General features: G+C 51.2%; 1 protein-coding gene across 4 annotated transcripts; it reads right to left on the bottom strand.

Annotated features, from left to right (window-relative positions):
* Positions 1-269: 269 nt before the first annotated feature.
* On the bottom strand, positions 270-27,919 carry QPRT (quinolinate phosphoribosyltransferase). 4 transcript variants are annotated; one of them, XM_054534848.1, is made up of 5 exons: positions 27,730-27,919; positions 3,734-4,269; positions 1,833-1,967; positions 1,674-1,761; positions 270-1,615 (listed from the first exon to the last, which is right to left on the bottom strand). In XM_054534848.1, exons 1-5 carry the CDS (start codon positions 27,740-27,742, stop codon positions 1,473-1,475), a joined length of 915 nt encoding a protein of 304 aa, XP_054390823.1. In that variant the 5' UTR covers positions 27,743-27,919; the 3' UTR covers positions 270-1,472. The 4 variants fall into 4 exon arrangements, with proteins under 4 accessions (XP_054390823.1, XP_054390824.1, XP_024089831.1 ...); XM_054534849.2 differs by having other exon boundaries at positions 1,833-1,964; positions 27,730-27,915; XM_024234063.3 differs by having other exon boundaries at positions 270-1,761; positions 27,730-27,917.
* Positions 27,920-27,956: the final 37 nt, after the last annotated feature.

Here is a 27,956-nt window from a genome sequence, read left to right on the forward strand (position 1 = left end):
TTTCCCTCCAGTTCCCAGATCACCCCTGGGCTCAACTTTCCTCTCTTGATGCCCAGTGGCACCCCTGGTCCCATGGGGCTTCAGTTTCCCCAGTTCAGGCATAAGAAGCTGGGGTTCACCTGAGCGTGTCCATGTTTCCCCTGGAGGAAGGACGGGAGCAGGCAGGGTGGAGCTGGGATTAGAGGGGACAGGGCAGCTGCACGTGGCACCTCTGGGCTGTGTCCTGTTGTAGCTGGACGAGCCACAGACAAAACTCCTCAGGCACCGGATTAAAGAAGGAAGAGGTTTATTCGGCCAGGAGCATTGGCAGACTTGCGTCTTAATAGCTGAGATCACTGAAAAAGAAATTCTTGGCCTTTTTAAAGGCTTACAACTCTAAGGGGTCCACGTGAAAGGGTCATGATATTTCGAGCAAGCATGGGGAACGTGACTGGGGGCTACATGCATCAGCTAACAGAGCAGAAAGTTTTGCAATGCTTTTGCATACAATGTCTGGAATTTACAGATAACACAAGTAGTTTAGGTCAGGGGTTGATATTATTATTGTTACTTTTTCTTAACTACCAGGGCCGGATGGTGGCGCCAAGGTCTTCTGGCTATTTATCTTACTTCTGTTTTGTTTTGTTTTCTAACTTTTTGCTTTCTCTCTTTCCTCCTGTCTTGTAAACTAGGCAAGGTGGGGGAGGAGGGCAGCAGGAGTAGTAGTGGTCTCCTTCTTACTGTGGGACTGGCCCCTTTTGTTTAGGGTATCACCAAAGGCAGTGTCCAGGACAGCCCAGTGTCTCTGCCCAGCAAACCTCCATCTGCTGTGCACTCAGAGCTAGGCCATGCTGGTGTTTGATACAGGTTGGGTGCATGAAGGATGAAGGTTTTGGCCTGTCTGGGGCTTTTGCCTGCCTTTCTTCCTTTCTTTCCATCCTTCCTTTCCCTCCCTCCCTCCCTCCCTCTCTCTTTCTTTCCTTTCTTTCTTCTTTGGAGACAAGAGTCTCGCTCTATCACCCAGGCTGGAGTGCAGTGGCACCATCAGCTCACTGCAACCTCCACTTTCTGGGTTCAAGCGATTCTCCTGCCTCAGCCTCCTAAGTAGCTGGGATTACAGGCGCATGCCACCACACCCAGCTAATTCTTCTATTTTTGGTAGAGATGGGGTTTCACCATGTTGGCCAGGCTGGTCTTGAACTCCTGACCTCAAGTGATCTTCCCGCCTCAGCCTCCCAAAGTGCTGGGATTACAGGCGTGAGCCACCGTGCCCAGCTGTCCCAGGTAACTTCTGACATTTGCTGACCCCTCACTATGTGCTCATTATCACCGCAGAACCCCATGTGGTTGATCCTTTATTAGACCCATTTTGCAGATTAGGAAACTGAGATGAGCAGAGGTGAAGTCAGCCCTGACAGGTCACAGGAGCAGCAGGTGGCAGAGCCAGAGTTGGGCTCAAGCTAATGCCAAGTGTGCCCCATTGGCCACCGACCCTAAAGATGTGTGACCCGGAGGGTCCTGAGGAGCCACGTTAACCCATGGCCGGTGTCATCCTCTTCCGGTTTAGGACCAGTGGATTTTGGGCACTGGAGCCGCCTCTTTGGCAAACAGCTTGAGGGAGAAATCAAGGGCTGGGGCCGCCTGGGTCAGCATCCCCATGGAGATGACGTCTATGTGCGGCCCGCAGAACTGAGGGAGGTTGTCCAGGGTGATGCCCCCACTGGCTTCCACAGCCACACTCGGGAACTGGGCCTTCAGCACGGTGGCCGTGGGGTGCAGCTCCTGCGGGACACAAGCCAAGGGCAGGTAAGAGCCCACCACAGACCCTTCCCCGGAGGCAGAGCCCACCTTACCTCTGGCTTGAAGTTGTCCAGCAGGACAAGGTCGGCACCCGCCTCAGCCGCCCGCACGGCCTCCTGCAGGCTGCTGCATTCCACTTCCACCTTCAGAGCGAAGTCAGCCGCCTGCCGGGCCGCCCGCACCGCCTGCTGGGCAGCCGGGAGGACAAGGGTGAGGACTGGGCCCAGCACCTGGCACTGGGGCACAGGGAGCCGGGAGGGCGAGGGTGACGATAGGGCCCAGCACTGCAGCTGGGGCACGGGGAACCAGGACTGACATTTGAAAAGCTCCGGATGGACCATGAGCTTGGGGTTAATAAGGAAACCAGACATTGGGTTTTTTTTGTTTTGTTTTGTTTTGTTTTTGAGACAGGGTCTCATCCTGTCGCGCAGGCTGGAGTGCAGTGGTGCAATGATAGCTCACTGCAGCCTCTACCTCCTGGGATCAAGTGATTCTCCCACCTCAGTCTCCCAAGTAGCTGGGACTACAGGTGTGTGCCACCACGCCCAGCTAATTTTTGTTTTAGTAGAGACGAGGTTTCACCATGGTGGCCAGGATGGTCTCTAACTAATGACCTCGTGATCCGCCCACCTCAGCCTCCCAAAGTGCTGGGATTACAGGCGTGAGCCACCGCACTCAGCCACTGTTTTGTTTTTGAGTCAGGACCTCGCTTTGTCGTCCAGGCTAGAGTTCAGTGCAGTCATAGTTCACTGCAGCCTCCACCTCCTGGGATCAAGTGATCCTCCCACCTCAGCCTCCCAAGTGGCTGGGACTACAGGGGCTTGCCCACAAGCATGGCTAATTTTTTAGTTTTTTGTAGAGACAGAATCTTGCTATATGGCCCAGGCTGGTCTCAAACTCCTGGACTTAAGTAATCCCCCCACCTGGGCCTCCCAAAGTGCTGGGATTACAGGCATGAGCCACTGAGCCGGGATGTTTTATTGTAGGTTAAAATGACCACTTTTGTGGGTCAAAAAATATCAGCAATATTTGGCATCTGGACCTCAGCTCAATTTGACTCAGAATATTAAAATTAGAAGGGGTCTTTAAGGACATTTCATAGATGGGAAATAAGGTGCAGAGGACTAGAGAGATGGGCTCAAGGCTGTGGTGCCAGTGACACTGGCTTCCCCTGTGTTGTCCTTTGCTCTTAAACATCACACCACATAGCAGCAGAACAAATATAAAGAACCAATTCCAAAACCAGGCGTGGTGGCTTATGCCTATAATCCCAGCACTTTGGGGGGCCAAGGTGGGAGGATCACTTGAGTCCAGAAGTTTGAGACCAGCCTGGGCAACATAGTGAGACCCCATCTCAAAAAAAAAAAAAAAAAAGGCAGCTGGGCACAGTGGCTCACTCCTGTAATCTCAGCACTTTGGGAGGCCGAGGTGGGTGGATCACCTGAGGTCAGGAGTTTGAGACCAGTCTGGCCAACATGGTGAAACCCTGTCTCTACTAAAAAATACAAAAATTAGCTGGGCATGGTGGCTGGCACCTGTAATCCCAGCTACTCGGGAGGCAGAGGCAGGAGAATTGCTTGAACCCAGGAGGCGGAGGTTCCAGTGAGCCGAGATTGCGTCACTTCACTCCAGCCTGGGTGAAAGAGTGAGACTCCATCTCAAAAAAAAAAAAAGCAAAAATTAGCCAGTGGGGTGGAGCATGCCTGTGTATCCAGCTACTGGAGAGACAGGCCCCATCTCCAGAAAAAGAAAAGCAGGCCCAGCTCCCCTTTAGCTTAGCTGGATGAGCTCAACTGAGCCCAGCTCAGATGGAGGAGCTGAGGTGGGAAGTCTCATGTTGCTGACTCCAGGTCATGGCTGTTCACTGGGTCATGGCTGGAGGCTCTGGGGAGGGGAGGGTAGGGGAAGGGTGTGCTGAGGGTGGGGTTGGACCAGGGACAGGCAGGACCAGCACCTTCTCCACGCCACCGGCGGCCACCACGTGGTTATCCTTCACCATCACCAGCCCTCCCAGGTCGTAGCGGTGCGAGGCGGCCCCGCCCACCAGGAGCCCATACTTCTCCACCAGCCGGAAGCCTGGCGTGGTCTTCCTCGTGCCGGCCACGTGCCCAGTCCAGCCGGCCCCCCTGGCGGCCTCCACTGCAGCGGCGGCAGCACTGGCAATGCCACTGCAGCGGGCCAGCGTGTTGAGGGCCACCCGTTCCCCCAGCAGCAGGTGGTGGGCAGGGCCCCGGACCTCGGCCACTCTGGCCACTGGCACCAGCTTCGATCCCTCGGGGAGGAACCAGGAGACTTGGCAGTTGAGTTGGGTAAATATGGCATCGAAGAAAGGCTGCCCTGCCAGTACCCCAGGGGATTTGGCCCACAGCACCGCCTGCGAGGGGCCTGCCCCGCTGACCAAGGCTGCGTAGTTGAGCCCTGGGCAGTCCTCTCGGAGCCAGCTGTCCACCAGGGCTGCCAGGGTGACGGGCGGCAGCAGCAGTGCCAGGCCTGGGGGGAAAGAGAGAACAGCTGTTGAGTTTGGCTGCCTCTCCTACTGTCAGGAGTCACTGTCAAAATATTTAACAACCAGTGAAACTGGGCACTGGCCCATCAGCCTCAAGATCTAGGGGTCCCAGGGGAGGGACTGCGGTGAGGAAGGGAGGCATGGGGGGAAGGGGGGTTGTGGGGGCAAGGGTGGGGGAGTGCTGTAGGCTGGACGAGATCACTTGGCACCTAGTTAAATTTAAACTTCTGGGCCGGGTGCGGTGGCTCACGCCTGTAATCCCAGTACTTTGGGAGGCCGAGGCGGGTGGATCACGAGGTCAGGAGATCGAGACCATCCTGGCTAACATGGTGAAACCCCCGTCTCTACTAAAAATACGAAAAAATTAGCCAGGCTTGGTGACAGGCGCCTGTAGTCCCAGCTACTCCGGAGGCTGAGGCAGGAGAATGGTGTGAACCTGGGAGGCGGAGCTTGCAGTGAGCCGAGATCAGGCCACTGCACTCCAGCCGGGGTGACAGAATAAGACTCCGTCTCAAAAAAAAAAAAAAAAAATTTTTTTAAACTTCTGGCCAGGTGCAGTGGCTCACGCCTGTAATCCCAACACTTTGGGAGGCCCGGGCAGACAGATCACTTGAGGTCAGGAGTTCGAGACCAGCCTGGCCAATATGGTCTCTACTAAAAATGCAAAAATTAGCCAGGCTTGGGGGCGGACACCTGCAATCCCATCACAGTTTGTTTATCCAGTACTCACCAGTTGCAGAATTCAAATTCACTTAAAAAAAAAAAAATCAGTCTGGCCAGGCGTGGTGGCTCACGCTTGTAATCCCAGCACTTTGGGAGGCCAAGGTGGGAGGATCACCTGAGGTCAGGTGTTTGAGACCAGCCTAGCCAAAATGGTAAAACCCTGTCTCTACTAAAAATACAAAAATTAGCCGGGCATGGTGGTAGGTGCCTGCAATCCCAGCTACTTGGAAGGCTGAGGCAAGAGAATTGCTTGAACCCAGGAAGCGGAGGTTGCAGTGAGCCGAGGTCACGCCACTGCACTCCAGCCTGGGTGACAAAGCAAGACTCCATCTAAAAAAATAGTAATAAAAATAAAAAATAAATAAAATGAGGATGATGGGGCTGGGTACAGTGGTTCATGCTTGTAATCCCAGCACTTTGGGAGGCTGAGGCAGGTGGATCACCTGAGATCAGGAGTTCAAGACCAGCCTGGTCAACATGGCGAAACCCTGAAAAAAAATTAGCCAAGTATAGTGGCGCATGCCTGTAACCCTAGCCACTCGGGAGGCTGAAGCAGGAGAATCGCTTGAACCCAGGAGGCAGAGGTTGAAGTGAGCTGAGATGGTGCCACTGTGCACTCCAGCCTGGGTGACACAGCAAGACTCCGTCTCAAAAAAAAAAAAAAAGGATGATGGGGAGATGGGGAAGGTTAATGGGTACAAAAAAAAAAGAAAAAATGAATAAGACCTACTATTTGCTAGCACAACAGGGTGACTATAGTCAATAATAACTGTACATTTCAAAATAGCTAAAAGAATGCAATTGGATTGTAACAGAAAGGATAAATGCTTGAGGGAATGGACACCCCATTCTCCATGATGTAATTTTTTTTTTTTTTTTTTGAGACAGAATCTCACTCTTGTTGCCCAGGCTGGAGTGCAATGGAGTGATCTCGGCTCGCTTCAACCTCCGCCTTCCAGATTCAAGCGATTTGCCTGCCTCAGCCTCCCGAGTGGCTGGGGTTACAGGCGCCTGCCACCACACCCCGCTAAATTTTGTATTTTTAGTAGAGACGGGGTTTCACCATGTTGGCCAGGCTGGTCTGGAACTCCTGACCTCGTGATTCACCCGCCTCCGCCTCCCAAAGTGCTGGGATTACAGGCGTGAGCCACTGCGCCCGGCCTAACCTGATTTTTTTTTTTTTTTTTTTTTTTTTTTTGAGACGGAGTCTCGCTCTGTCGCCACTGTGGCGCCTGCAGTGGCCTGGCGACAGCAGAGGCGCGATCTCGGCGTCAGCCACCGCGCCTGGCCCATGATATGATTATTATGCATTGCATGCCTTTATCAATGTGCACCCCATAAATATATACACCTACTATGTACCCACACATTTTTTTTTTGAGACAGTCTCGCTCTGTAGCAGTGGCGCGATCTCGGCTCACTGCAAGCTCCGCCTCCCGGGTTCACCCCATTCTCCTGCCCCAGCCTCCCGAGTAGCTGGGACTACAGGCGCCCGCCACCACACCTGGCTAATTTTTTTTGTGTTTTTAGTAGAGACGGGGTTTCACCGTGTTAGCCAGGATGGTCTCGATCTCCTGACTTCGTGATCCGCCCGCCTGGGCCTCCCAAAGAGCCACCGCGCCCGGCCAGTACCCACACTTAAAAAAAATAATAATCAGGATGGTGGACATGGTGAAGGTCCCTCGCTCCCTAAGCATACCCGGTGATGGGCCCTGCATGGCTGCGGGAAGAGGCAAACCCAGGCGCGGTGCAACAGCGCCGTCTATCGGCAGGGAGAAGACCTGCAGCCTAATGGACCACCGCCATCAGTGGAGTTGGCTTCCCCTTGAGGGGAACACAGAGCCAGCGAGGGGGTTTGATTTAGCGCGCACACACGTGCACGCACACGCACATGCACGCGCACACAGCACACTTCTGCTCCAAGTGGAAGTGAAGGCCAGACATCCTGGCTTGCTCTGCTCTCCGAAGCAGGCCCTCTCTTGTCTACTGCCCCAAAGCCAAGCTGCTGAGTCTCCACGCACTCACCCCACCTCCCCTCCGAGCCACAAGCCTCCTTTACTGCAGCCTGCTCTCCTTCGCCACATTCTCTCCCACATCTGCCCCAGATGGCTCCTGTCCCTCCACTAAGAGCTAGCTATACTGAGACTGGGCACTGTCTCTGTTGGTCACATCCAGCTACGGAAAAGGCCTGGGAGCAAACGGCAGGGAGCAGAGCCTAATCCCCCACTCCCACTCCATTCAAACTAGGTGCAATGCAGTGGCGCGATCACAGCTCACTGCAGCCTCAACTGCCCAGGCTTAAGCAATCCTCTCGCCTCAGCTTCCCAAGGAACCGGGACTACAGGCGCACACCAACCATGCCCGGCTAATTTTTGTATATTTTTGTTGTAGAGATGGGGGTTTCACTATATTCCCCAGGCTGGTCTTGAACTCCCAGGCTTAAGCAATCCTCGCACCTCAGCCTCTCAAAGTCCTGGGATTACAGGAGTGAGCCACTGTGCCCACCCTGATTTTTTTTTTTTTTTTTTTTTTTTTTTTTTTTTTTTTGATACAGAGCTTCACTCTTTTGCCCAGGCTGGAGTGAAGTGGCATGATGTCGCCTCACTGCAACCTCCGTCCCACGGGTTCCAGCGCTTCTTCTGCCTCAGCCTCCCAAGTAGCTGGGATTACAGGCGCCCGCCACATTTTTGTACTTTTAGTAGAGACAGGGTTTTGCCAGTTTGGCCAGGCTGGTCTCAAACTCCTGACCTCGGGTGATCCGCCCGCCTCGGCCTCCCAAAGTGCTGGGATTACAGGCGTGAGCCACCGCGCCTGGCCAGCCTGATTTTTTTCCTTTTTTTTCAGGCTGATTTTTTTAAAATGGATTTGAATTCTGCAACTGGTGAGTATTGGGTAAACAACCTGTGATGCAGGCTGGGCACCATAGCTCACACCTGTAATTCCAGCGCTTTGGGAGGTCAAGGTGGGCAGATCAGGAGGTCAGGAGTTCAAGACCAGCCTGGCCAACATGGTGAAACCCCGTCTCTACGAAAAAATACAAAAACCAGGCATGGTGGCATGCGCCTGTAATTCCAGCTACTTGGGAGGCTGAGGCAGGATAATCACTTGAACCAGGGAGGCGGAGTTTGCAGTGAGCTGAGGTCATGCCACTGCACTCCAGCCTGGACGACAGAGTGAGAATCCATCTCAAAAAAAGAAGAAACCAACTACTGATACATGCAACAACAGGGACCTGTCTCAAATGTATCAGTCTAACTAAAAGGAGCCAGATCCAAAAGGCCATATGACCCCATTCCCGCAGCATCCTGGGAAAGGCAAAACTATAGGCACAGAGCAAATCAGCGTTGCCTGGGGAGTGGGAGGAGTTGACCACCGAGGTCTGGCGAGGTTGCAAAGAAAAAGGAACACTTATACACTGTTGGTGGGAGTGTAAATTAGTTAAACCATCGTGGAGGACAGTGCAGCAATTTCTCAAAGACCAAAAACCAGAAATACCATTCCACCCAGCAATCCCATTACTGGGTATACACCCAAAGGAATGTAAACCATTCTGTTATAAAGACACATCACAGCACTATTCACCATAGGAAATACATGATTCAATCTAAATGCCCATCAATGGTAGACTGGACAAAGAAAGTGTGGTACACATACACCATGGAATACTATGCAGCCATAAAAAAGAATGAGATTACGTTCTTTGCAGGGACATGGATGGAGCTGGAGGCCATTATCCTTAGCAAACAAACGCAGGAACAGAAAACCAAATACCGCATGTTCTCACTTATAAGTGGGAGCTAAATTATGAGAACACACGGACACATAGAGGGGAATAACACATACTGGAGCCTATTGGAGGGCGGAAGTTTGGAGGAGGGAGAGTGTAGCAGGAAGAGCCGCGGACAAAACCCCTCAGACACCGAGATAGTGAAGGGAGTGGCTTTAATCAGCTGGGAGCATTGGCAGGCTAGCGTCTTAAAATCCGAGCTCCTCAGGTGCTCAACTTCTGTCCTTTTTAAGGGCTCACAACTCTAAGGGGGTCTGCATGAGAGGGTCATGATCGATTAAGCAAGCCAGGGGGTATGTGATAGGGGCTGTGAGCACCGGTGGTCAGAGTGAAACAGAACCTAATGGGAGGTTTCACAATGTCCTTCCATACAATGTCTGGAATCTATAGATAACAACAGTTGCTAGGTCAGGGGTCGAATTTTAACTACCAGGCTTAGGTCAGGCAGGCCCAGGCCTGATTTCGGGTCTGGTTCCTTGGTTTCCGGTCCGGTTCCTAGGCGCCGGGCTACCTGCCTTTAGTTTCGCTTCTCTTTCCTTTTCTGAGTATAAAACAATATGAGAGGATCTCTCTCTTCCCCCAAGAGGATCAGGAAAAATAACTAATGGGTACTACACTTAATACCTGGGTGACTAAATAATGGGTACAACCCCCATGACACAAGTTTACCTATATAATAAACCTGCACATGTACCCCTGAACTTAAGATAAAAGTCAAGTTTAAGGCTGGGCATGGTGGCTCATGCCCGTAATCCCAGCACTTTGGGAGGCCAAGGTGGGTTGATCACCTGAGGTCAGGAGTTCAAGACCAGCCTGTCCAACATGGCAAAACCTCATCTCTACTAAAAACACAAAAATTAACCAGCCGTGGTGGCAGGCGCCTGTAATCCCAGCTACTTGGGAGGCTGAGGCAAGAGACTCTCTTGAACCCAGGAGGCAGAGGTTGCAGTGAGCTGAGATTGCACCATTGCAATCCATCCTGGGTGACAGAGCGAGATTCGGTCTCAAAAAAAAAGTTAAATTTAAAAACAAACAAAAGGCTGGGCGCGATGGCTCACGCCTGTAATCCCAGCACTTTGGGAGGCTGAGGCAGGCGAATCACCTGAGGTCAGGATTTTGAGACCAGCCTGACCAATATTATGAAACCCCGTCTCGCCTAAAAATACAAAAATTAGCCGGGCATGGTGGTATGCGCCTGTAGTCCCAGCTACTTGGGAGGCTGAGGCAGGAGAATCGCTTGAACCCAGGAGGTTGCATTGAGTCGATATCGCGCCATTGCACTCCAGCCTGGCCAACAAGAGCGAAACTCAGTCTCAAAAAAAAAAAAAGAATAAAAACAAACAAAAAATTAGCCTGAGGTCAGGAGTTCAAGACCAGCCTGTCCAACATGGCAAAACCCTGTCCCTACTAAAAACACAAAACTTAGCTGGGTGTGGTGGCATGTGCCTGTAATCCCAGCTCCTCGGGAGGCTGAGGCACGAGAATTGCTTGGACCTGAGAGGCAGAGTTTGCAGTGAGCCGAGATAGCACCACTGTACTCCAGCCTGGGCGACAGAGTGAAACTCTGTCTTAAATAAATACATAAATAAATAAATAATTAAAGTAACTTTGATGGGCTCACTCAGAGGTTCTGTCTATAGCCAAACCTCACTCAGGTTCCCTCAGCTCTTTTCCAGTTAGGCCTTGGACTTCCGTGTTCACCTCTGCATCGTCCAATTTTAGCAAGAATCCTGCTAAGTCAGCTTAGCCAGTCCCTCATCCTCCCCATCTGATTGCCCCTTGATCCCTGATGGGGGTCCTCATCCTCCACCCTCCCCCAGGTGCTGTCTGACCACCTGACCTGCCCTCAGCAAGAATCCCTTTAGGTTGGTATTGTCAGAATCCCCCCAACCCCCGGTGCTTTCTCATGGTAATGTCTCATCCACTGCCCCCAACTCTGCTCATTGGCTATAACCCCCATGGTATACTCCTTCAGTTCAGCCCAGTTCTGATCTAAGGTCACTCTTCCCCTACAACAATAGTCTGGAATACAATATGTTTTTGCTATTTTAACGACTGTCTAGTTCTGGTTTTCTTTTATCGCTCTCCTGCTGAAAACTGACCTTTCACGGTTTCAGCTCCAGTTCTCTTGACTTTTTTCTTTCTTTCTTTTTGAGACAGAGTGGAGTGCAGTGGTGCAATCATGGCTCACTGCAGCCTTGAACTCCCGGGCTCATGCGGTCCTCTCACCTCAGCCTCCTGAGTAGCTGCTCCACCATACCAAGGTAATTTTTTTTTTTTTTTTAAATAGAGACAGGGTCTCAAACTCCTGGCCTTTTAAACACTTTTTTCTTTTTCTTTTTTTTTGAGACAGAGTCTCACTTTGTTGCCCAGGCTGGAGTGCAGTGGCGTGCAATGGAAAAGGGATGGAGCCCTGAGCTTTGGCAGTAACCGTAGACTCACTGCAGCCTCCGCCTCCTGAGTTCTCCTGCCTCAGCCTCCTGAGTAGCTGGGATTACAGGCACGTGCCACCATGCCTGGCCAATTTTTGTATTTTAGTACATTTCTGTATTTTATAACAGCACAAGGAGGTCATTATTGTCATCCCTGTCACAGATGAGGAACCCAAGGCCCCTGAGAGTTGTCTCTGGTCCACAGTCACTTAGTGACAAGTGGCAGAGCCAGGGCTGGACCTCAGTTGTGTGGCCCCAGAGCTTGGGCTCTGATTCACTGTGCTAGGCAACCTCTCTGATGGGATAAGTATCCTAGCTCACATACTATGAAGCTAACCAATACAAAATTGCCAATATTTGGCCGTTTTGACCAATAAAAGCAGCAAATTTATATTGTTCAGTATGCGAAGCACTTGGATATAGCAGAAAACTCAATGGCCAGACACAGCCTTTGCCCGTCGAGAGGAAACAGCCGTAGACTGTGATGATGGGGGAAGAACAGGAAGCACAGAGGGACCAGGATCTAACGTTGGGGCGTGTCTGTGAGGCCCCTGCTGAGGAAGTGATGTTTAAGGGAAGACCTGCAAGAGGAATAAGAGCTGAAGGGGGAGATTGGGGATGAGGATAAGGGAAGGGGCTTCCAGGCCAAGGCACAGTCCTGCGACAGCATAGGCTAAAGCCTGACAAGTAAGAGAAAGAGCTGCCCACGCTGTTGCCTCCATGCCTAACAATTATTAACACCTCTCACAGTGCAGGTGCTCAATGAGGATGTGTCAGAGAATCAGTGAAAAATGGAAAGAAGTTGCCAGGTGTGGAGGCTCATGTCTGTTAATCCCAGCACTCTGGGAAGCCCGGGTGGGAGGAAGACAAGGCCAGGAGTTGGAGGCTGGGCACGGTGGCTCACGCCTATAATCCCAGAACTTTGGAAGGCCAAGGCAGGTGGATCACTTGAGGTCAGGAGTTCAAGACCAGCCTGGCCAAGATGGTGAAACCCCGTCTCTACTAAAAATACAAAAAATAAAAAAAATTAAAAAAAAAAAAAAAAGCCGGGCGCCTGTAATCCCAGCTACTGGGGAGCCTGAGGCAGAGAATTGCTTGAACTTGGGAGGCGGAGGTTGCAGTGAGCTGAGATTGTGCCACCACGCTCCAGCCTGGGCGACAGAGTGAGACTCCATCTCGAAAACAAAAAACAAAAGACTTTATATTTGAAAGCCCTTAGGAACACTGTCTAGCACAGGGTAGGCGTGTTCGCTAAGAAATGAAGCATTTCTCAAGTGTGGCGGACTCATGGAATAAATGACTAGGTGTCTCTGAGGACCGGTGAGTGATGTTTGCCAGGCAGAGGTGTGGGGTGGGGCCGACATTTGGGGCTGAGAAAACTGATCTGCTCACCCGCAGACAGTGGCGGGGTGAGGGCAGTGTGGGATTCACAGGTGACACGCTGGGAGGGGAGGCCACAGGGAGAAAGAACTAAACTATTTAGCTGAGGAATTTGGCCAGATTGCAGAAGCCGTCATAAAATTTCATTTTATTGGCCGGATACAGTGGTTCAAACCTGTAATCCCAGCACTTTGGGAGGCCGAGGTGGGCCGATCACCTGAGGTCAGGAGTTCGAGTCCAGCCTGACCAACATGGTGAAACCCCGTCTCTACTAAAAATACAAAATTAGCCGGGCATGGTGGCACATGCCTGTAATCCCAACTACTCAGGAGGCTGAGGCAGAAGAATTGGTTGAATCCGGGAGGTGGAGGTTGCAGTGAGCTGAGATCCCACCATTGTATTCCAGTCTAGGCAACAAGAGCGAAACTCCATCTCAAAAAAAATTTTCTTTTCGTTTTATTTTATTATTTTTAATTAGAAATGGGGGGGGTCTCGCTATCTTGTCCAGGCTGGTCTTGAACTCCTGGGCTCAAGCAGTCCTCCCACCTCAGCCTCCCAAAGTGCTGGGATTACAAGTGTGATCCACCATGCCTGACCCATCACAGAATTTTAGAAGAGGGAGTGATATGATTATGGTTTTGCTCCAGAAGGGTCACTTCAGCCACCAACTGGAGACAGATTTGGAGGCAAAAGAAGGCTGAGGTAGTCTTGGCCAGACAAAAAGTAGGCTGGGCACGGTGGCTGTCGCCTGTAATCCCAGTGCTGTGGGAGGCCAAGGCAGGAGGGCCACTTGAGGCCTGGGCAACACAGTGGGACCCTGCCTCCACAAATAATTTTTTTTTTGTTTGAGACGGAGTCTCACTCTGTCGCCTGGGCTGGAGTGCAATGGTGTGATCTCAACCCACTGCAACCTCTGCCTCCCGGGTTCAAGTGATTCTCCCACCTCAGCCTCCCGAGTAGCTGCGATTACAGGCATACACCATCATCCCTGGCTAATTTTTGTATTTTTGTAGAGATGGGGTTTCACCATGTTGGCCAGGCTGGTTCTTGAACTCTTGACCTCAGGCGATCCACCCGCCTCGGCCTCCCAAAATGCTGGGATTACAGGCGTGAGCCACTGTGCCCGGCCAACAAATAGTTAATTTGAAAAAATATTTTCAAAAAAAACAAAAGAGATGGAGCCCTGAACTTTGACAGTAGCTCTAAGGTAGATTTGAGAGCTATTTCCAAAAGGGGATCTACCAGAATTAGCAGCTAAAGAGATGTGGGAGCCTTGGGCCTCCGGCCTGGGTAGCTGAGAGCTGGCAGAAGGAGTCATTCCGGGAGAAGAGCAGGCAGGATGGAGGTGGGGACAGCAGGAGGCGGCGGTGACCCCACTGAGTGCCGTGGCGTGCCAGCCATGGTGTGCCAGCTGTGGGCACCCCTGTTCCCCTTTGTGCTCTCATCTGGAGCTCACCACAGGGTTTCTTCCCATTTCACAAGAACAGAAGCTGAATCCCAAAGCGTTTCCTGAATCGTGGCCTGGTGAAACAGCTTAGCATCTGCAGAGCTCGAGAGAAAGAACGGATTTGGTTTTGCAGAGGTTAAGGCTGAGGCGGCAGCAGGAGATGTGGATGGCGGTGCCCAGAGGGTGGTAGGGAATGGCTCTGGAGTTCCGAAGAGATGCTGCCGTGGCCAGGCGCGGTGGCTCACGCCTGTAATCCCAGCGCTTTGGGAGGCCGAGGCAGAAGGATCACGAGGTCAGGAGATCAAGACCATCCTGGCGAAAACGGTGAAACCGCGTCTCCACTAAAAATACAAAAAATCAGCCAGGTGTGGTGGGGGGCGCCTGTAGTCCCAGCTACTCAGGAGGCTGAGGCAGGAGAATGGCATGAACCTGGGAGGCAGAGGTTGCAGTGAGCCAAGATGGCGCCACTGCACTCCAGCCTGGGCACAGAGCGAGACTCCATCTTAAAAACAAAAAAAAAGCAGGGGGTGGGGGGTGGGACCAGGCGCGGTGGCTCACGCCTGTAATCCCAGCACTTTGGGAGGCCGAGGCAGGCGGGTCACAAGATCAGGAGACAGAGACCATCCTGGCTAACACAATGAAACCCCGTCTCTACTAAAAAATACAAAAAAAATTAGCCAGGCGTCGTGGCGGGCGCCTGTAGTCCCCGCTACTCGGGAGGCTGAGGCAGGAGAATGGCATGAACCCGGGAGGCGGAGCTTGCAGTGAGCCGAGATGGCGCCACTGCACTACAGCCTGGGTGGCAGAGCAAGACTCTGTCTCAAAAAAAAAAAAAAAAAAAAAAAAGAGAGATGCTGCGGTGAGGAGTGGGGATTGGGGAGCCGCCAGCGCATGCGGATGGTGACTGCACATAGCAGCAAATGCAATCGCCCAGAGCAGGGAAGAAGAGGGGAAGGGATTTGGGATACATTAGTCTTTAAAAGACAAGACGAGCGCAGGGGCTCACACCTGTAATCCTAGCACTTTGGGAGGCTGGAGCAGGAGGACTGCTTGAGACCAGGAGTTAGAGACCAGCCTGGGCAACAGAGTGAGACCACTGTCTCTACAAAATATAAAAAAGGAAAAAGTATGGCCAGACACAGTGGCTCATGCCTGTAATCCCAGCACTTTGGGAGGCCGAGGTGGGGCGGATCACCTGAGGTCAGGAGTTGGAGACCAGCCTGGCCAACATGGTGAAATCCCGTCTCTACTAAAAAAAATACAAAAATTAGCCGGGTATAGTGGTGCGGGCCTGTAATCCCAGCTACTGGGGAGGCTGAGGTGAAAGAATCACTTGAACCCAGGAGGTGGAGGTTGCAATGAGCTGAGATTGTGCCACTGCACTCCAGCCTGAGTGACAGAGCGAGACTCTGTCTCAAAACAAACAAACAAATAAACAAAAAAAAGAGTTCGAGAGCTGGTTTGCTTTAAGATAATACTGGAAGATAGACAGAGGGAGGGTGGGACTGGGCTGGCCTCACACTGGTGCTTTTTGAGGTTGGTGGTGGTTTCGTGGGGGGTTCACCATGCTTTTCTATCTACTTTCATGTATGTTTGAAATTCTCTATAATAAAAAGTGAGAAAAATAAAGAAAGGAGAGAGAGGGTCCCCACTTGAGACAGGGTCATGGAACGTTCTTTTAGGGTGATGTAGATTTAAAAACCAACAGTGTTTCTTTTCTGTATGTTCACTCAACCCAGAACGCTTCTGCGACCAGTTATATGGCGTTTTTTTCCCCGCATCAACCAATTCTCCAACAGTAGCTGCGCGTCCTACAATTCACTTCAATTGTGACCATAACCAGAGTTAGCGCAGACCCCACAGCAAAAGGGCTCAGTCCCACAAGACTGTCCCCCACTTCAGACGTCAGCCTCAAGTAGTAAGAGATTCCCAGGCTACCCACAACTTTTGTGTGACTTGGCTACAAATCAGAGGTTCCCATGACTCCTGCTTGTATTTGATCTTTACTAAAGCAGCAATCCCCGGAAAACAGTTTACTTACTATTGCTGGTGTATTACAACACTTTTTTGTTTTGTATTGTTTTGTTTTTATTTTTTATTTTATTTATTTATTTACTTATTTTTGATGAAGTCTCGCTCGTGTCCCCCAGGCTGGAGTGCAATGGCGAGATCTCAGCTCACTGCAACCTCTGCCTGCCGGGTTCAAGTGATTCTCCTGCCTTAGCCTCCCGAGTAGCTGGGATTACAAGCACACGCCACCACACCCGGCTAATTTTCGTATTTTTAGTACAGATGGGGTTTCACCATGTTGGCCAGGCCGGTCTCAAACTCCTGACCTCAAGTGATCCACCCCCCTCCGCTCCTGAGGTGTTGGGATTACAGGCGTGAGCCACTGTGCCAAGCTTGTTTTGTTTTTTGGACAGCGTCTTTCTATGTTGCCCAGCTGGAGTGCAGTGGATATTCACAGGCTCAAGGATAGCACACTACAGAAGCACTCTTGAGCTCCTGGACTCAAGTGATCCTCCTGCTTCAGCCTCCTGAGTAACTGGGACTATAGGTGCGCCACCACACCTGGCTTATAAAGGCATTGTCAAATGACACAAATGAACAGCCAGCTGGAAGAAATACATAGGGCAGGGTATGGGGGAAGGGGGCTTCCATGCCCTCTCCTGGGTACCACCCTCCTCCTGGCACCTTTACCCAGCCTATAACACAGGAGCTCTCCTAACATCTTATTTCAGGGATTTCTGGAGGTGTCGTCACACAGGCATGACAGTTAAATCAATCTCTAGCCCCTCTCCCCTTCCCAGAAGGTGGAAGATACTGCTGAGGGTTCCAAGCTTCTAATCATTGCAGTATCTCTCTGGTGACTGGCCCCCTTCCAGAAGCCCACCAAGAATCACCTCATTGGAACAAAAGACCCTCTGATCACCCAGAAATTCCAAGGGATTAGGAGTTCTGTCAGGAACTTGGGTCAAAGATCAAGTATTAGGCCCAGTGTGGTGGCTCATATCTGTATCCCAGCACTTTGGGAGGCTGGGGAGAGGGAGTCACTTGAGGCCAGGAGTTCAACACCAGCCTGGCAACATAGCATGACTCCATCACTAAGTAAATTTTATTTTGTTTTATTTTATTTTTTGAGACAGAGTTTTTGCTCTTGTTACCCAGGCTGGAGTGCAATGGCACGGTCTCGGCTCACTGCAACCTCTGCCTCCCGGGTTCAAGCGATTCTTCTGCCTCTGCCTCCCAAGTAATTGGGATTACAGGCGCCCGCCACCATGCTCGGCTAATTTTTGTATTTTTAGTAGACGGGTTTCACCATGTTGGCCAGGGTGGTCTCAAACTCCTGACCTCAGGTGACCCTCCCCCCTCAGCCTCCCAAAGTGTTGGGATTACAGGCGTGAGCCACTGCCCCTGGCCAACTACATAAATTTCAAAAATTAGGCATCACGGTGGCTGATGGCAGTAATCCCAGCACTTTGGGAGGCCGAGGCGGGCAGAACACTTAAGCACAGCAATTCAAGACCAGCCTGAGCAACATAGCAAAACCCCATCTCTACAGAAAAATTAGCTGGGTATGGTGGTGCACACCTGTAGTCCCAGCTACTTGGGAGGCTGATGTGGGAGGATCCCTTCAGCCCAGGAGTTTGAGACCGCAGAGAGCTGTGATCACACCACTGCACCCCAGCCTGGATAGCAAAGTAAGATCCTGTCTCAATTTGAAAAAACAATAACGGCCAGGCCCAGTGGCTCAAGCCTGTAATCCCAGCACTTTCGGAGGCCGAGGCGGGCAGATCACCTGAGGTCAGGAGTTCAAGACCAGCCTCAACATGGAGAAACCCGTCTTTACTAAAAGTACAAAATTAGCCGGGCGTGGTAGTGCATGCCTGTAATCCCAGTTACTTGGGAGGCTGAGGCAGGAGAATTGCTTGAACCTGGGAGGCGGAGGTTGTGATGAGCCAAGATCACGCCATTGCACTCCAGCCTGGGCAACAAGAGCGAAACTCTGTCTCAAAATAAAACAAACAACAACAAAAAAACCAACAACAACAAAGATCAAATATTAGAACAAAGGATTCTCCTTGCTCCCCTATTGCTCAGGAAATTCCAAGGATTCTAGGAGCTCTATGCCAGGAACCAAGGATAAAGAGCAAAATACATATTTCTTATTATAAATCACAACACCATTGGGTAGGGCAGTGGTTCTCAACCTCTGCTGCACAATGGAATCATATGGGGAGCTCCAGGTCCCACCCCTAGAGATTCTGATGTAATTGGTCTGAAATATGGCAAAATAATTCTAATTTGTAAAAGAACTGAGAGCTTCTGAGACACAGGAAGACAATCATAGCTACCATGCATTGGTGCCTACTGCGTGCCTGGCGCTTCTCATGCCTCCTCCCAAACCTCACCTACAGGGCCTCAAAGTGGATGTCGTTCGTATTTATAGGTGGAAAACCGAGACCGGGCACGGTGGCTCACACCTGTAATTCCAGCACTTTGGGAGGTCGAGGTGGACGGATCACTTGAGGTCAAGGGTTTGAGATCAGCCTGGCCAACATGGTGAAACCCCGTCTCTACTAAAAATACAAACAAACAAACAAACAAACAAAAAACTGGCCAGGCGCAGCGGCACACGCCTGTAATCCCAGCTACTCAGGAGGCTGAGGTAGGAGAATTCCTTGAACCTGGGAGGTAGAGGTTCCAGTGAGCCGAGATCACCCTATTGCACTCCAGCATGGGTGACAGAGCAAGACTCCATCTCAAAAAATAAAATAAAAATAAAAAATATAGGTGGAGAACCGAGGCTCAGAAACATAAAGAGGAATTATCTAAAGAGCAGAGCTAGAAAATGACGCAGCTAGACAATGGTGAGTATGAGCCCAGGTCCTCCCTTTCCATAGCTGGATACTTAGAACATCATAGCTGCTGGCTGGGCATGGTGGCTCATGCCTGTAATCTCAGCACTTTGGGAGGGCAAGGTGTGTGGATCACTTGAGGTCAGGAGTTCGAGACCAGCCTGGCCAACATGGTGAAACCCCAACTCTACAGAAAAATACAAAAATTAGCCAGGCATGGTGGTACACGCAGCCTGGGCAACAGAGCGAGACTCCATCTCAAAAAAAAAAAAAAAAAAAGAACATCATAGCTGTTGAGGCCAGGCATGGGGGCTCATGCCTGCAGTCCTAGCATTTTGGGAGGCTGAAGTAGGAGGATCACTTGAGCCCAGGAGTTGGAGACCAGCCTGGCAAACATGACAAGATCCTCATCTCAAAAAAAAAAAACAAAAAACAAACAAAAAATATATATATATATATTAGCTGGGCATGGTGGCATGCACCTGTGGTACCAGCTACTTGGGAGGCTGAGGCGGGAGGATTGCTAGAGCCCAGAAGGTTGATGCTGCAGCAAAGCGTGATTGTGCCACTGCACTCCAGCTTGGGCAACAGAGGGAGATGCAGTCTAAAAAATACTAATCAAACACATAAAATTAAAATTTAAAAGATTAGCAAGGCGTGACAGCATGCAGTTGTAGTCCCAGCTACTCTTGGGAGGCTGAGGCAGAAGGATCACTTGAGTCTAGGAGGTTGAGGCTACAGTGAGCCCTGATCGCGCCACTGCACTCTAGCCCAGGCAACAGAGCGAGACTGTCTCAAAAAAAAAAAGAACATCAAAGCTGCTTCCATGTGCAGGGGTCCCCCTCTTGCCCCCTTCTTGGAGCTCAGTCATTCTGATCATCTAATAGAGAGAAGAACAGTTACACATTCCATGTTCTATTTGTGAAAAATAAATAAACACATCTGGGTGGTTTTTTTTTTAGGCCCTGACTCTCTCACGCATTTCCAACAAAAGGGATTCCTGTGGGTAGCTTTGAAAATACTGGGCTCTCCTAATTAGCAGCTATTACTGAAGGCACTTTAGAGAGGGGAAGCCGCTTTTACAGCTGGCAAGGGGAGAGTTGGCCCAACAGAGAAATGCCAGTCAGGCTGCCACGTGCACGGAGGAGGCAGCTGTGCCCTCCCTGTCCAGAGGCCTCCTAGCTTTGTGGCTGGACATGTAAAAGGTCTCCTAAGATGCCTGGACTTCAGAGATTAGAGTTTTATCCTGCAGGATGTAATCTTGATCCCTCAAGGTGATCCCTTCTTAATTGGTTGTCCAGAGTTAATAAAACTCTAATAAAATTGGCATATTTAAGGCTGGGCACAGTGGCTCATGCCTGTAATCCCAGCACTTTGGGAGGCCGAGGTGGGCGGATCACTTGAGGTCAGGAGCTCAAGACCAGCCTGGTCAACATGGTGAAACTCCGTCTCTACTAAAAATACAAAAATTAGCCAAGTGTGGTGGCGGGCACCTGTAATCCCAGCTACTTGGGAGGCTGAGGCAGGAGAATCACTTGAACCCAGGAGGCGGAGGTTGCAGTGAGCCAAGCCTAGGTGACAGAGCGAGACTTCATCTCAAAGAGAAAAAAAAAAATGGGATCTCTGCTCGGAGGGGATCAGGGCATCTTGGTATATTATTTGTACATCTTTTCTCTTTTCAAATCATGTAAAGATACAGATTACTGCCAACTCTGGCATAATAGATAAAGATTTTCCCCCCTCTGGTACTGTTGCTGTTCTGTTCTGGATTGTTTACTGATTTGTTGTTGTTGTTTACTGTTTTTTGTTTTTGTTTTGTTTTTAGAGACAAGGTCTCGCTCTGTCGCCCAGGCTGGAATGCAGTGGTGCAATCACGGCTCACTGCAGCCTCAACCTCTTGGACTCAAACGATCCTCCTGCATCAGCCTCCCGAACAGCTGGGACCACAGATAGGCGCCACCACACTCAGCTCTTTACTGTGTTTCTATGTTACACCTAACCTACAGGCTGGGTGACTCCAGCAAGGCACTAATCTCCCTGAGTGTCAGTTTCACGTGGAAATTCCAGGGCTGCTGGGAGGACCGAAAGAGGCAATTCACATAAAGCGCCTCCCAATGCCTGGCCAGGAGCCTCAACCCAGGGGTCTGACTCTGGCAGCTATGTTCTTCCATCTGTTCATTTGTTGACTCATTTGGCAAACACCAGGTGGAGACAGAGGCTGGTCAGCACCTCAGGTCCCAGATAAATGTCCTTTTCCCCTCCGTTCACTCCCTGGAGAAGAGAAGTGACCTCCAAATAGGGCCAAATGTGACCGCCCTGCACACATATGGTAGAATGAGCCACAGAATCTGAGTATGGATAAGAGAAGCCAGAAAGCCTGGTTCTGAGAATGGGCTGGAATTGACAGGAGAGGAAGGCTCGCCAGGCAGAGAGAATGACGAGAGCACAGGCCAGGCAGCAGAGGTGCAGGGCACACATGCAGGTGACAGTGCCCCGTCTTGGGCATGGGGAAAGAAGGCTGAGTCATAGGATGAGGCCAGACTGAGCAGGCCGTGGTTGAGAGGAAGAGTTAGGCTTCTCTCACTAGGCAATGGGAAGTCACTACAAAATTTTGATCAGAAGTCACACGATCAAAATGAACTGGGCCGGCCCAGTGGCTCATGTCTGTAATGTCAGCACTTCAGGAGGCCAAGGCAGGAGGATTGCTTGAGCCCAGGAGTTCAAGACCAGCCTGGGCAACATAGCAAGACCTCGTCTCTACAAAGAATTTTAAAAAAATAGTTGGGCATGGTGAGGCACCCCTGTAGTCCCAGCTACTCAGGAGGCTGAGGCAGGAGGATCTCTTGAGCCCAGGAGATGGAGGCTGCAGTGCCACTGCACTCTAGCCTGGGCAACAGAGCAGGACCTTGTCTCTTTGGAAACAAAACAAATCAAAACAAAACAAACAAACAAAAAAAAAACTTTGAAGTTTATTTGTTTATTTTATTTTAGTTTTTTGAGATGGAGTATTGCTCTGTTGCCCAGGCTGGAGTGCAATGATGCAATCTTGGCTCACTGCAACCTCCACCTCTGGGGTTCAAGCGATTCTCCTGCCTCAGCCTCTTGAGTAACTGGGATTACAGACACCCACCACCATGCCCAGCTAATTTTTGTATTTTTAGTAGAGACAGGGTTTCACCATGTTGGCCAGGCTGGTCTTGAACTCCTGACCTCAAGTGATCCGCCCACCTTGGCCTCCCAAAGTATTGAGATTACAGGCGTGAACCACCATGGCCAGCCAACTTTGAAATTTAAACATTTAAACTGTGTCTGGAGTTCTTGATGGATACAAGATGGAAAGCTGTTGTAAGCCAGGGTAAAGTGTAGGAAAAGGCCACCTGGACTCCATACCCATAAGATGCTGGGACTGGCCCTGCTGCCCACACCTGGCCCCTGGTGGACCACTCTGCCTCTGCCCACTGGCCTCACATTGGTATGTACCCACACTGGACTCACCCATCACTTCTCAGCCTCTGCCCCATCCCGGGCTCATCTCTTCTCTCCTGGGTCCGTGATCCCAGCACCAACCCTCCTGGCCCAGCCCAGAGTTCAGCATCAGCTGTCATCATGTGCGTGAAGGCAGCAAGGAAAAGGAAGCCTCAAACAGGCTGCTCCCGCAAAGGGAGGAGGTGTGGAAACAAAGGAAGAGGATCAGGCGATGTCATGAAGGTAAGTCCAGGGAATATGTGGGGACTCTTTGGATCCCGAGGTATAAGGGAGAGTGAGTGGTCAAAGGTGACCCTGAGGTTTCCAGTCTGAGTAGGAGGCTGGTAAGGCAGGAACAGAAATGGAGACGTCAGGCAGGGAGCTGTGGCTCACGCCTGTAATCCCAGCACTTTGGGAGGCTGAGGCGGGCAGATCACTTGAGGTCGGGAGCTCAAGACCAGCCTGGCCAACATGGTGAAACCCTGTCTCTACTAAAAATACAAAAATTAGCTGGGCGTGGTGGCGCGCACCTGTTATCCCAGCTACTCAGGAGGCTGAGGCAGGAGAATCACTTGAACCCGGGAAGCAGAGGTTGCAGTGAGCCAAGATTGTGCCATTGCACTCCAGCCTGGGTAACAGAGTAAGACTCTGTCTCAAAAAGAAAAATAAAAAGAAAGGAATGGAGATGTCAGAAGGAAAAGCTGGTGGCAAGGGAGGATTTTGAATGTGACACGTCAAGAGAGACGTCAGGTGGAAATGGACAGTCAGGGGTTTTAAAAACAGAACTGGAAGCCAGGCGCGGTGGCTCATGCCTGTAATCCTAGCACTTTGGGAGGCCAAGGCGGGTGGATCACGAGGTCAGGAGTTCGAGACCAGCCTGGCCAACATGGTGAAACCCCGTCACTACTAAAAATACAAAAAATTAGCTGGGTGTGGTGGTGTGTGCCTGCAATCTCAGCTACTCAGGAGTCTGAGGCAGGAGAATTGCTTGAACCCGGGAGGCGGAGGTTGCAGTGAGCCAAGATTGTGCCACTGCACTCCAGCCTGGACAACAGAGCTAGACTCCATCTCAAAAAACAAAACAAAACAAAACAGAACTGGAGCCTGGGGAGGGCTCAGAGCCGGAGAGACAGATGTGAGGAGCCAACAAGATCAACAGCAAAACCATCACCAAGTGACATTTTTTTTTTAATACAGGGTCTCATTCTGTCACCCAGGCTACAGTGTGGTGGCACAATCATGGCTCACAGCAGCCTCGACCTCCTGGGCTCAGGCGATCCTCCCACCTCAGCCACTTGAGTAGCTAGGACTACAAGCATGTGCCACCATGCCTGGCTTATTTTTGGATTTTTTTGTAGAGATGGAGTCTCACCATGTTTTCCAGGCTGGTCTCGAACTCCTAGGTTCAAGTAATTCTCCTGCCTCAACATCCCAAAATGCTAGGATTACAGACATGAGCCACTGCGTCTGGCTTACCAAGTGATTTTTGTCTGTCAGGTGCCAGACACATATCATCTTATTGAATCCTTACCACAATCCTGTGAGAAGGCACACTCACACTTTATCAATGAGGAAATAAAGGCACAGTAAGGCTAAGCATCTTGTGCAAGATCATAAAGTTATCAGGTGGCGGGAATGGGACTGGGACCCAGGCATTTAACTCCAAGGTCATTTCTAAACTACACAGTGGGACAGTCACAGTGGCTCACATCTATAATCCTAGCACTTTGGGAGGCCAAGGCAGGAGGATTGTTTGAGCCTGGGATTTCAAGACCAGCTGGGGTAACATTGCAAGACCTTCATCTCTGCAAATAAAACATTCAAAAAAGTAGCCAGACACAGTGTTGCACAACTGTAGTCCTAGCTGCTCAGGAGGCTGAGGCAGGAGGATCACTCGAGCGTGGGAGTTCGAGGTTGCAGTGATCCTGCCACTGCACTCTAGCCTGGGCCACAGAGTAAGACCCTGTCTCTAAAAAAACAAAAAAAACCACGCCGGGCGCGGTGGCTCACGCCTGTAATTCCAGCACTTTGGGAGGCCGAGGCGGGCGGATCACCTGAGGTCAGGAGTTCGAGACCAGCCTGACCAACATGGTGAAACCCCATCTCTACTAAAAATACAAAAAAAATTAGCTGGGCGTTGTGGCTTGTGCCTGTAATCTCAGCTACTCGGGAGGCTGAGGCAGGAGAATCGCTTGAACCTGGGAGGCGGAAGTTGCAGTGAGCCGAGATCACGCCACTGCACTCCAGCCTGGGTGACAAGTGCAAAACTCCGCCTCAAAAACAAACAAAAAAACCCAACAGAAGAATTACATGGTGGGAAAGCCACAAGGTGGGTATGTCATCCCTGAGCAACCCTGACATGTTTTTTTCTTTTTAGAGGCGGGGTCTCGCTATGTTACCCAGGCTTGTCTCAAACTCCTGGCCTCAAGGTATCCTCTCGCCTCGGCCTCCCAAAGCACTGGGATTACAAGCGTGAGCCACCGCACCCAGCTTCCATCCTTGACTTTTTGAGGTTTTCATTTACTCTGTTAAGAATCTGGGCCAGGTGCGGTGGCTCACACCTGTAATCCCAGCACTTTGGGAGGCCGAGGAGGCAGATCACAAGGTCAAGAGATCCAGACCATCCTGGCCAACATGGTGAAACCCTGTCTCTACTAAAAATACAAAATTAGCTGGACATGGCAGCAAGTGCCTGAAGCACCTGTAGTCCCAGCTACTCGTGAGGCTGAGGCAAGATAATCACTTGAACCTGGGAGGCGAAGGTTGCAGTGAGCCGAGATCCTGCCACTACACTCCAGCCTGGCGACAGAGTGAGACTCCATCTCGAAAAAAAAAAAAGAATCTGGATCTGCTAGCCTGGCCAACATGGTGACACCCCATCTCTACTAAAAATACAAAAATTAGCCGGGCATGGTGGTTTATGCCTGTAGTCTCAGCTACTCGTGAGGCTGAGGCAGGAGAATCGCTTGAACCCGGGAGGCAGAGGTTGCAGCGAGCCAAGATCATGCCACTGCACTCCAGCCTGGACAACAGGGCGAGACTCTGTCTCAAAAAAAAAAATCTGGATCTGATAAAAATTATGGATCTCCTTCCCAGAAAAATGCATAACTGTGTTCTCACAAAGACACACAATTTCACCTGCAAATTCTGGGGTTCATGAACTCCCCCAGAGCCCATCCATGATCCCTCAGTAAAGAATCCTGTCTCTGAAGGAATCAGGTCGAGACCCCTTGACATCTGCTAAGGTATTTAATCCTCATTACAACCCCGTGAGACCAGTGCCACCAACTCCATTGTCCAGATGTGGAAACAGGCTTCTACAGGTTACGAAACTTGCCAGGGTTTCCACCGCTGCTGAGTGGCAGTCAGGATTCACATCCAGGTCGGTGTTGTTTCAAAAGAGAAAGACACAATGGAGATTGAAAGGTGTTTGGCGTGGCATCCTGCATGGGACCCCCGAGAGCTGGTTCCACAGCGGAGCCAGAGGGACCGGGTGTGTGGGGCCAGCAGGCACCCCAAACGTGGAGGAGGGTCTAGGCACCTGTGCCTCCCATCTTCTGTCCTCTCCACAACCTTCTGAGCAGGGAACTATTTTTTTTTCTTTTTTTTTTTTTTTGAGATAGAGTCTCGCTCTGTCGCCCAGGCTGGAGTGCAGAGGCCTGGTCTCAGCTCACTGCAACCTCCACCACTGGGGTTCAAGAAATTCTCCTGCCTCAGCCTCCCACATAGCTGGGATTACAGGTGCACACCACCACACTCGGCTAATTTTTGTACATTTAGTAGAGACAGGGTTTCACCGTGTTGGCCAGGCTGGTCTCAAACACCTGACCTCAAGTGCTCCACCCGCCTCAGCCTCCCAAAGTGCTGGGATTACAGGCGTGAGCCACCGTGGCCGGCCAGAGCAGCGAACTATTATTGTCATTTTACAGATGGAAGAAAACGAGGCTCTGAGAAGCCGAGACCCACCCATGGTCACACAGCCCCATCCCTGGTGGAGCCTTCTGAGCGTAGAGCATGGCCCCCTGGGTTTGTGCTGGTGGAAGGGTTTACGGGGGAGCCAGTTTAGTCAGCCACCCCTGTTCAGGACACCTATGGAACACCATTGGGGGCCTCTGAGGAGAATCATCTCCTTATTGCCATTGTGTCCCCAGGCCAGTGAACATGACCTGCTCTGCGGCTTTACACAGAATGCTCTGGGCTGAAACATTTCCTTGAAGCATTGGAATGTGACCAGACATCCTGGCTCCTTGTAAAACCCACTCCTACCAGCTGCAGCCCAATAAGTTAAAGATTATCTTGGTTGGCTGGGCACGGTGGCTCACACCTGTAATCCCAGCACTTTGGGAGGCAGAGGCGGGCGGATCACGAGGTCAGGAGATCGAGACCATCCTGGCTAACATGGGGAAACCCCGTCTCTACTAAAAATACAAAAAATTAGCCAGGCGTGGCGGCGGGCGCCTGTAGTCTCAGCTACTCGGGAGGCTGAGGCAGAAGAATGGCATGAACCCGGGAGGCGGAGCTTGCAGTGAGCTGAGATCACACCACTGCACTCCAGCCTGGGAGACAGCGAGACTCCGTCTCAAAAAAAAAAGAAAAAAAAAAAAAGATTATCTTAGTAGTTAGACATATACTTTGAGCTTAAAGGAAATTCACATAAACCACCACTGCTATACATCTTTCAAATGACGCACACACCCCCACCTTCACCGTTTCACCCCGTACCATCTGCTTCTTAGATCAAAAGATTGTACTCAATAAATTGTCAGGCAACCACGGCTCTGCAGCCTTCACTTTAGCAACTGGCCCCCTGGGCCTGCTTTAAATCTTAACTTGTCTTTTCTCATTCCTTTGTTGCCACTGGACTTCGTGGTTGGGGGTTGGGACTGATCACCCCAACAGTTTGCATATAGCTCCCTCCAGGCAGGGAATCACGGGACTCAAGCCCCCTCCCCCACCCAGCTGCAGAAGGGACAGGACTTTGTCTCTGCTTCTCCCGAGCTACCAGCGAGAGCAGAAGTCCATGCTGCTCCCCCAACCAGCCTCCCACTTCCGGCCCCCACTGCCCCCAGGAGACGCCACCTCCTCCAGGCCACCCTGCCGTTTTCTAGGGCTTAAGCCCCTTCCTTCCCCAGAGCTCCCTGGGGACTCAACACAGGAGAAAGAGTGAGAAGGGGCCTCTGGGGGTTGAGCAAGGCTGCAGGGACATGGGGTAGGTAAGGGAGTTGATGGCGGGACCAGAGGAGAGATGACTCCAGAGGAGGCAACAAGGGGCTGAGACAAGCCAGGGTGGGGGCAGGGGTAGGCAGTGGGGGGATGGGTGCAGGGACATGGCAGAGAGAGTGTCCCTTTACCTTCAGCGTCCATGGTGACTTTCAGCTGTCTGGGCTGGTGTGTTGGCTGCTCAGGACCAAGGCTCCCAGAGGCCCCAGGCTGGGGGTGGGACTGTGGAGGGAGGGAGGGCCCATCGAGCTGTCAGCCAGCCCTTCCCAGGCTCCCCAAGCCTCCCTCCTGTCCTCTGCCAGGCCTGCAGATTCCTCAGCAGGCCCCTGAAAGTCAGAGGAGGGGCTCTGATGGGGAT

The sequence above is a fragment of the Pongo abelii genome, chromosome 18, assembly GCF_028885655.2.
Source record: "Pongo abelii isolate AG06213 chromosome 18, NHGRI_mPonAbe1-v2.0_pri, whole genome shotgun sequence".
In the NCBI taxonomy this organism is placed as follows: domain Eukaryota; kingdom Metazoa; phylum Chordata; class Mammalia; order Primates; family Hominidae; genus Pongo; species Pongo abelii.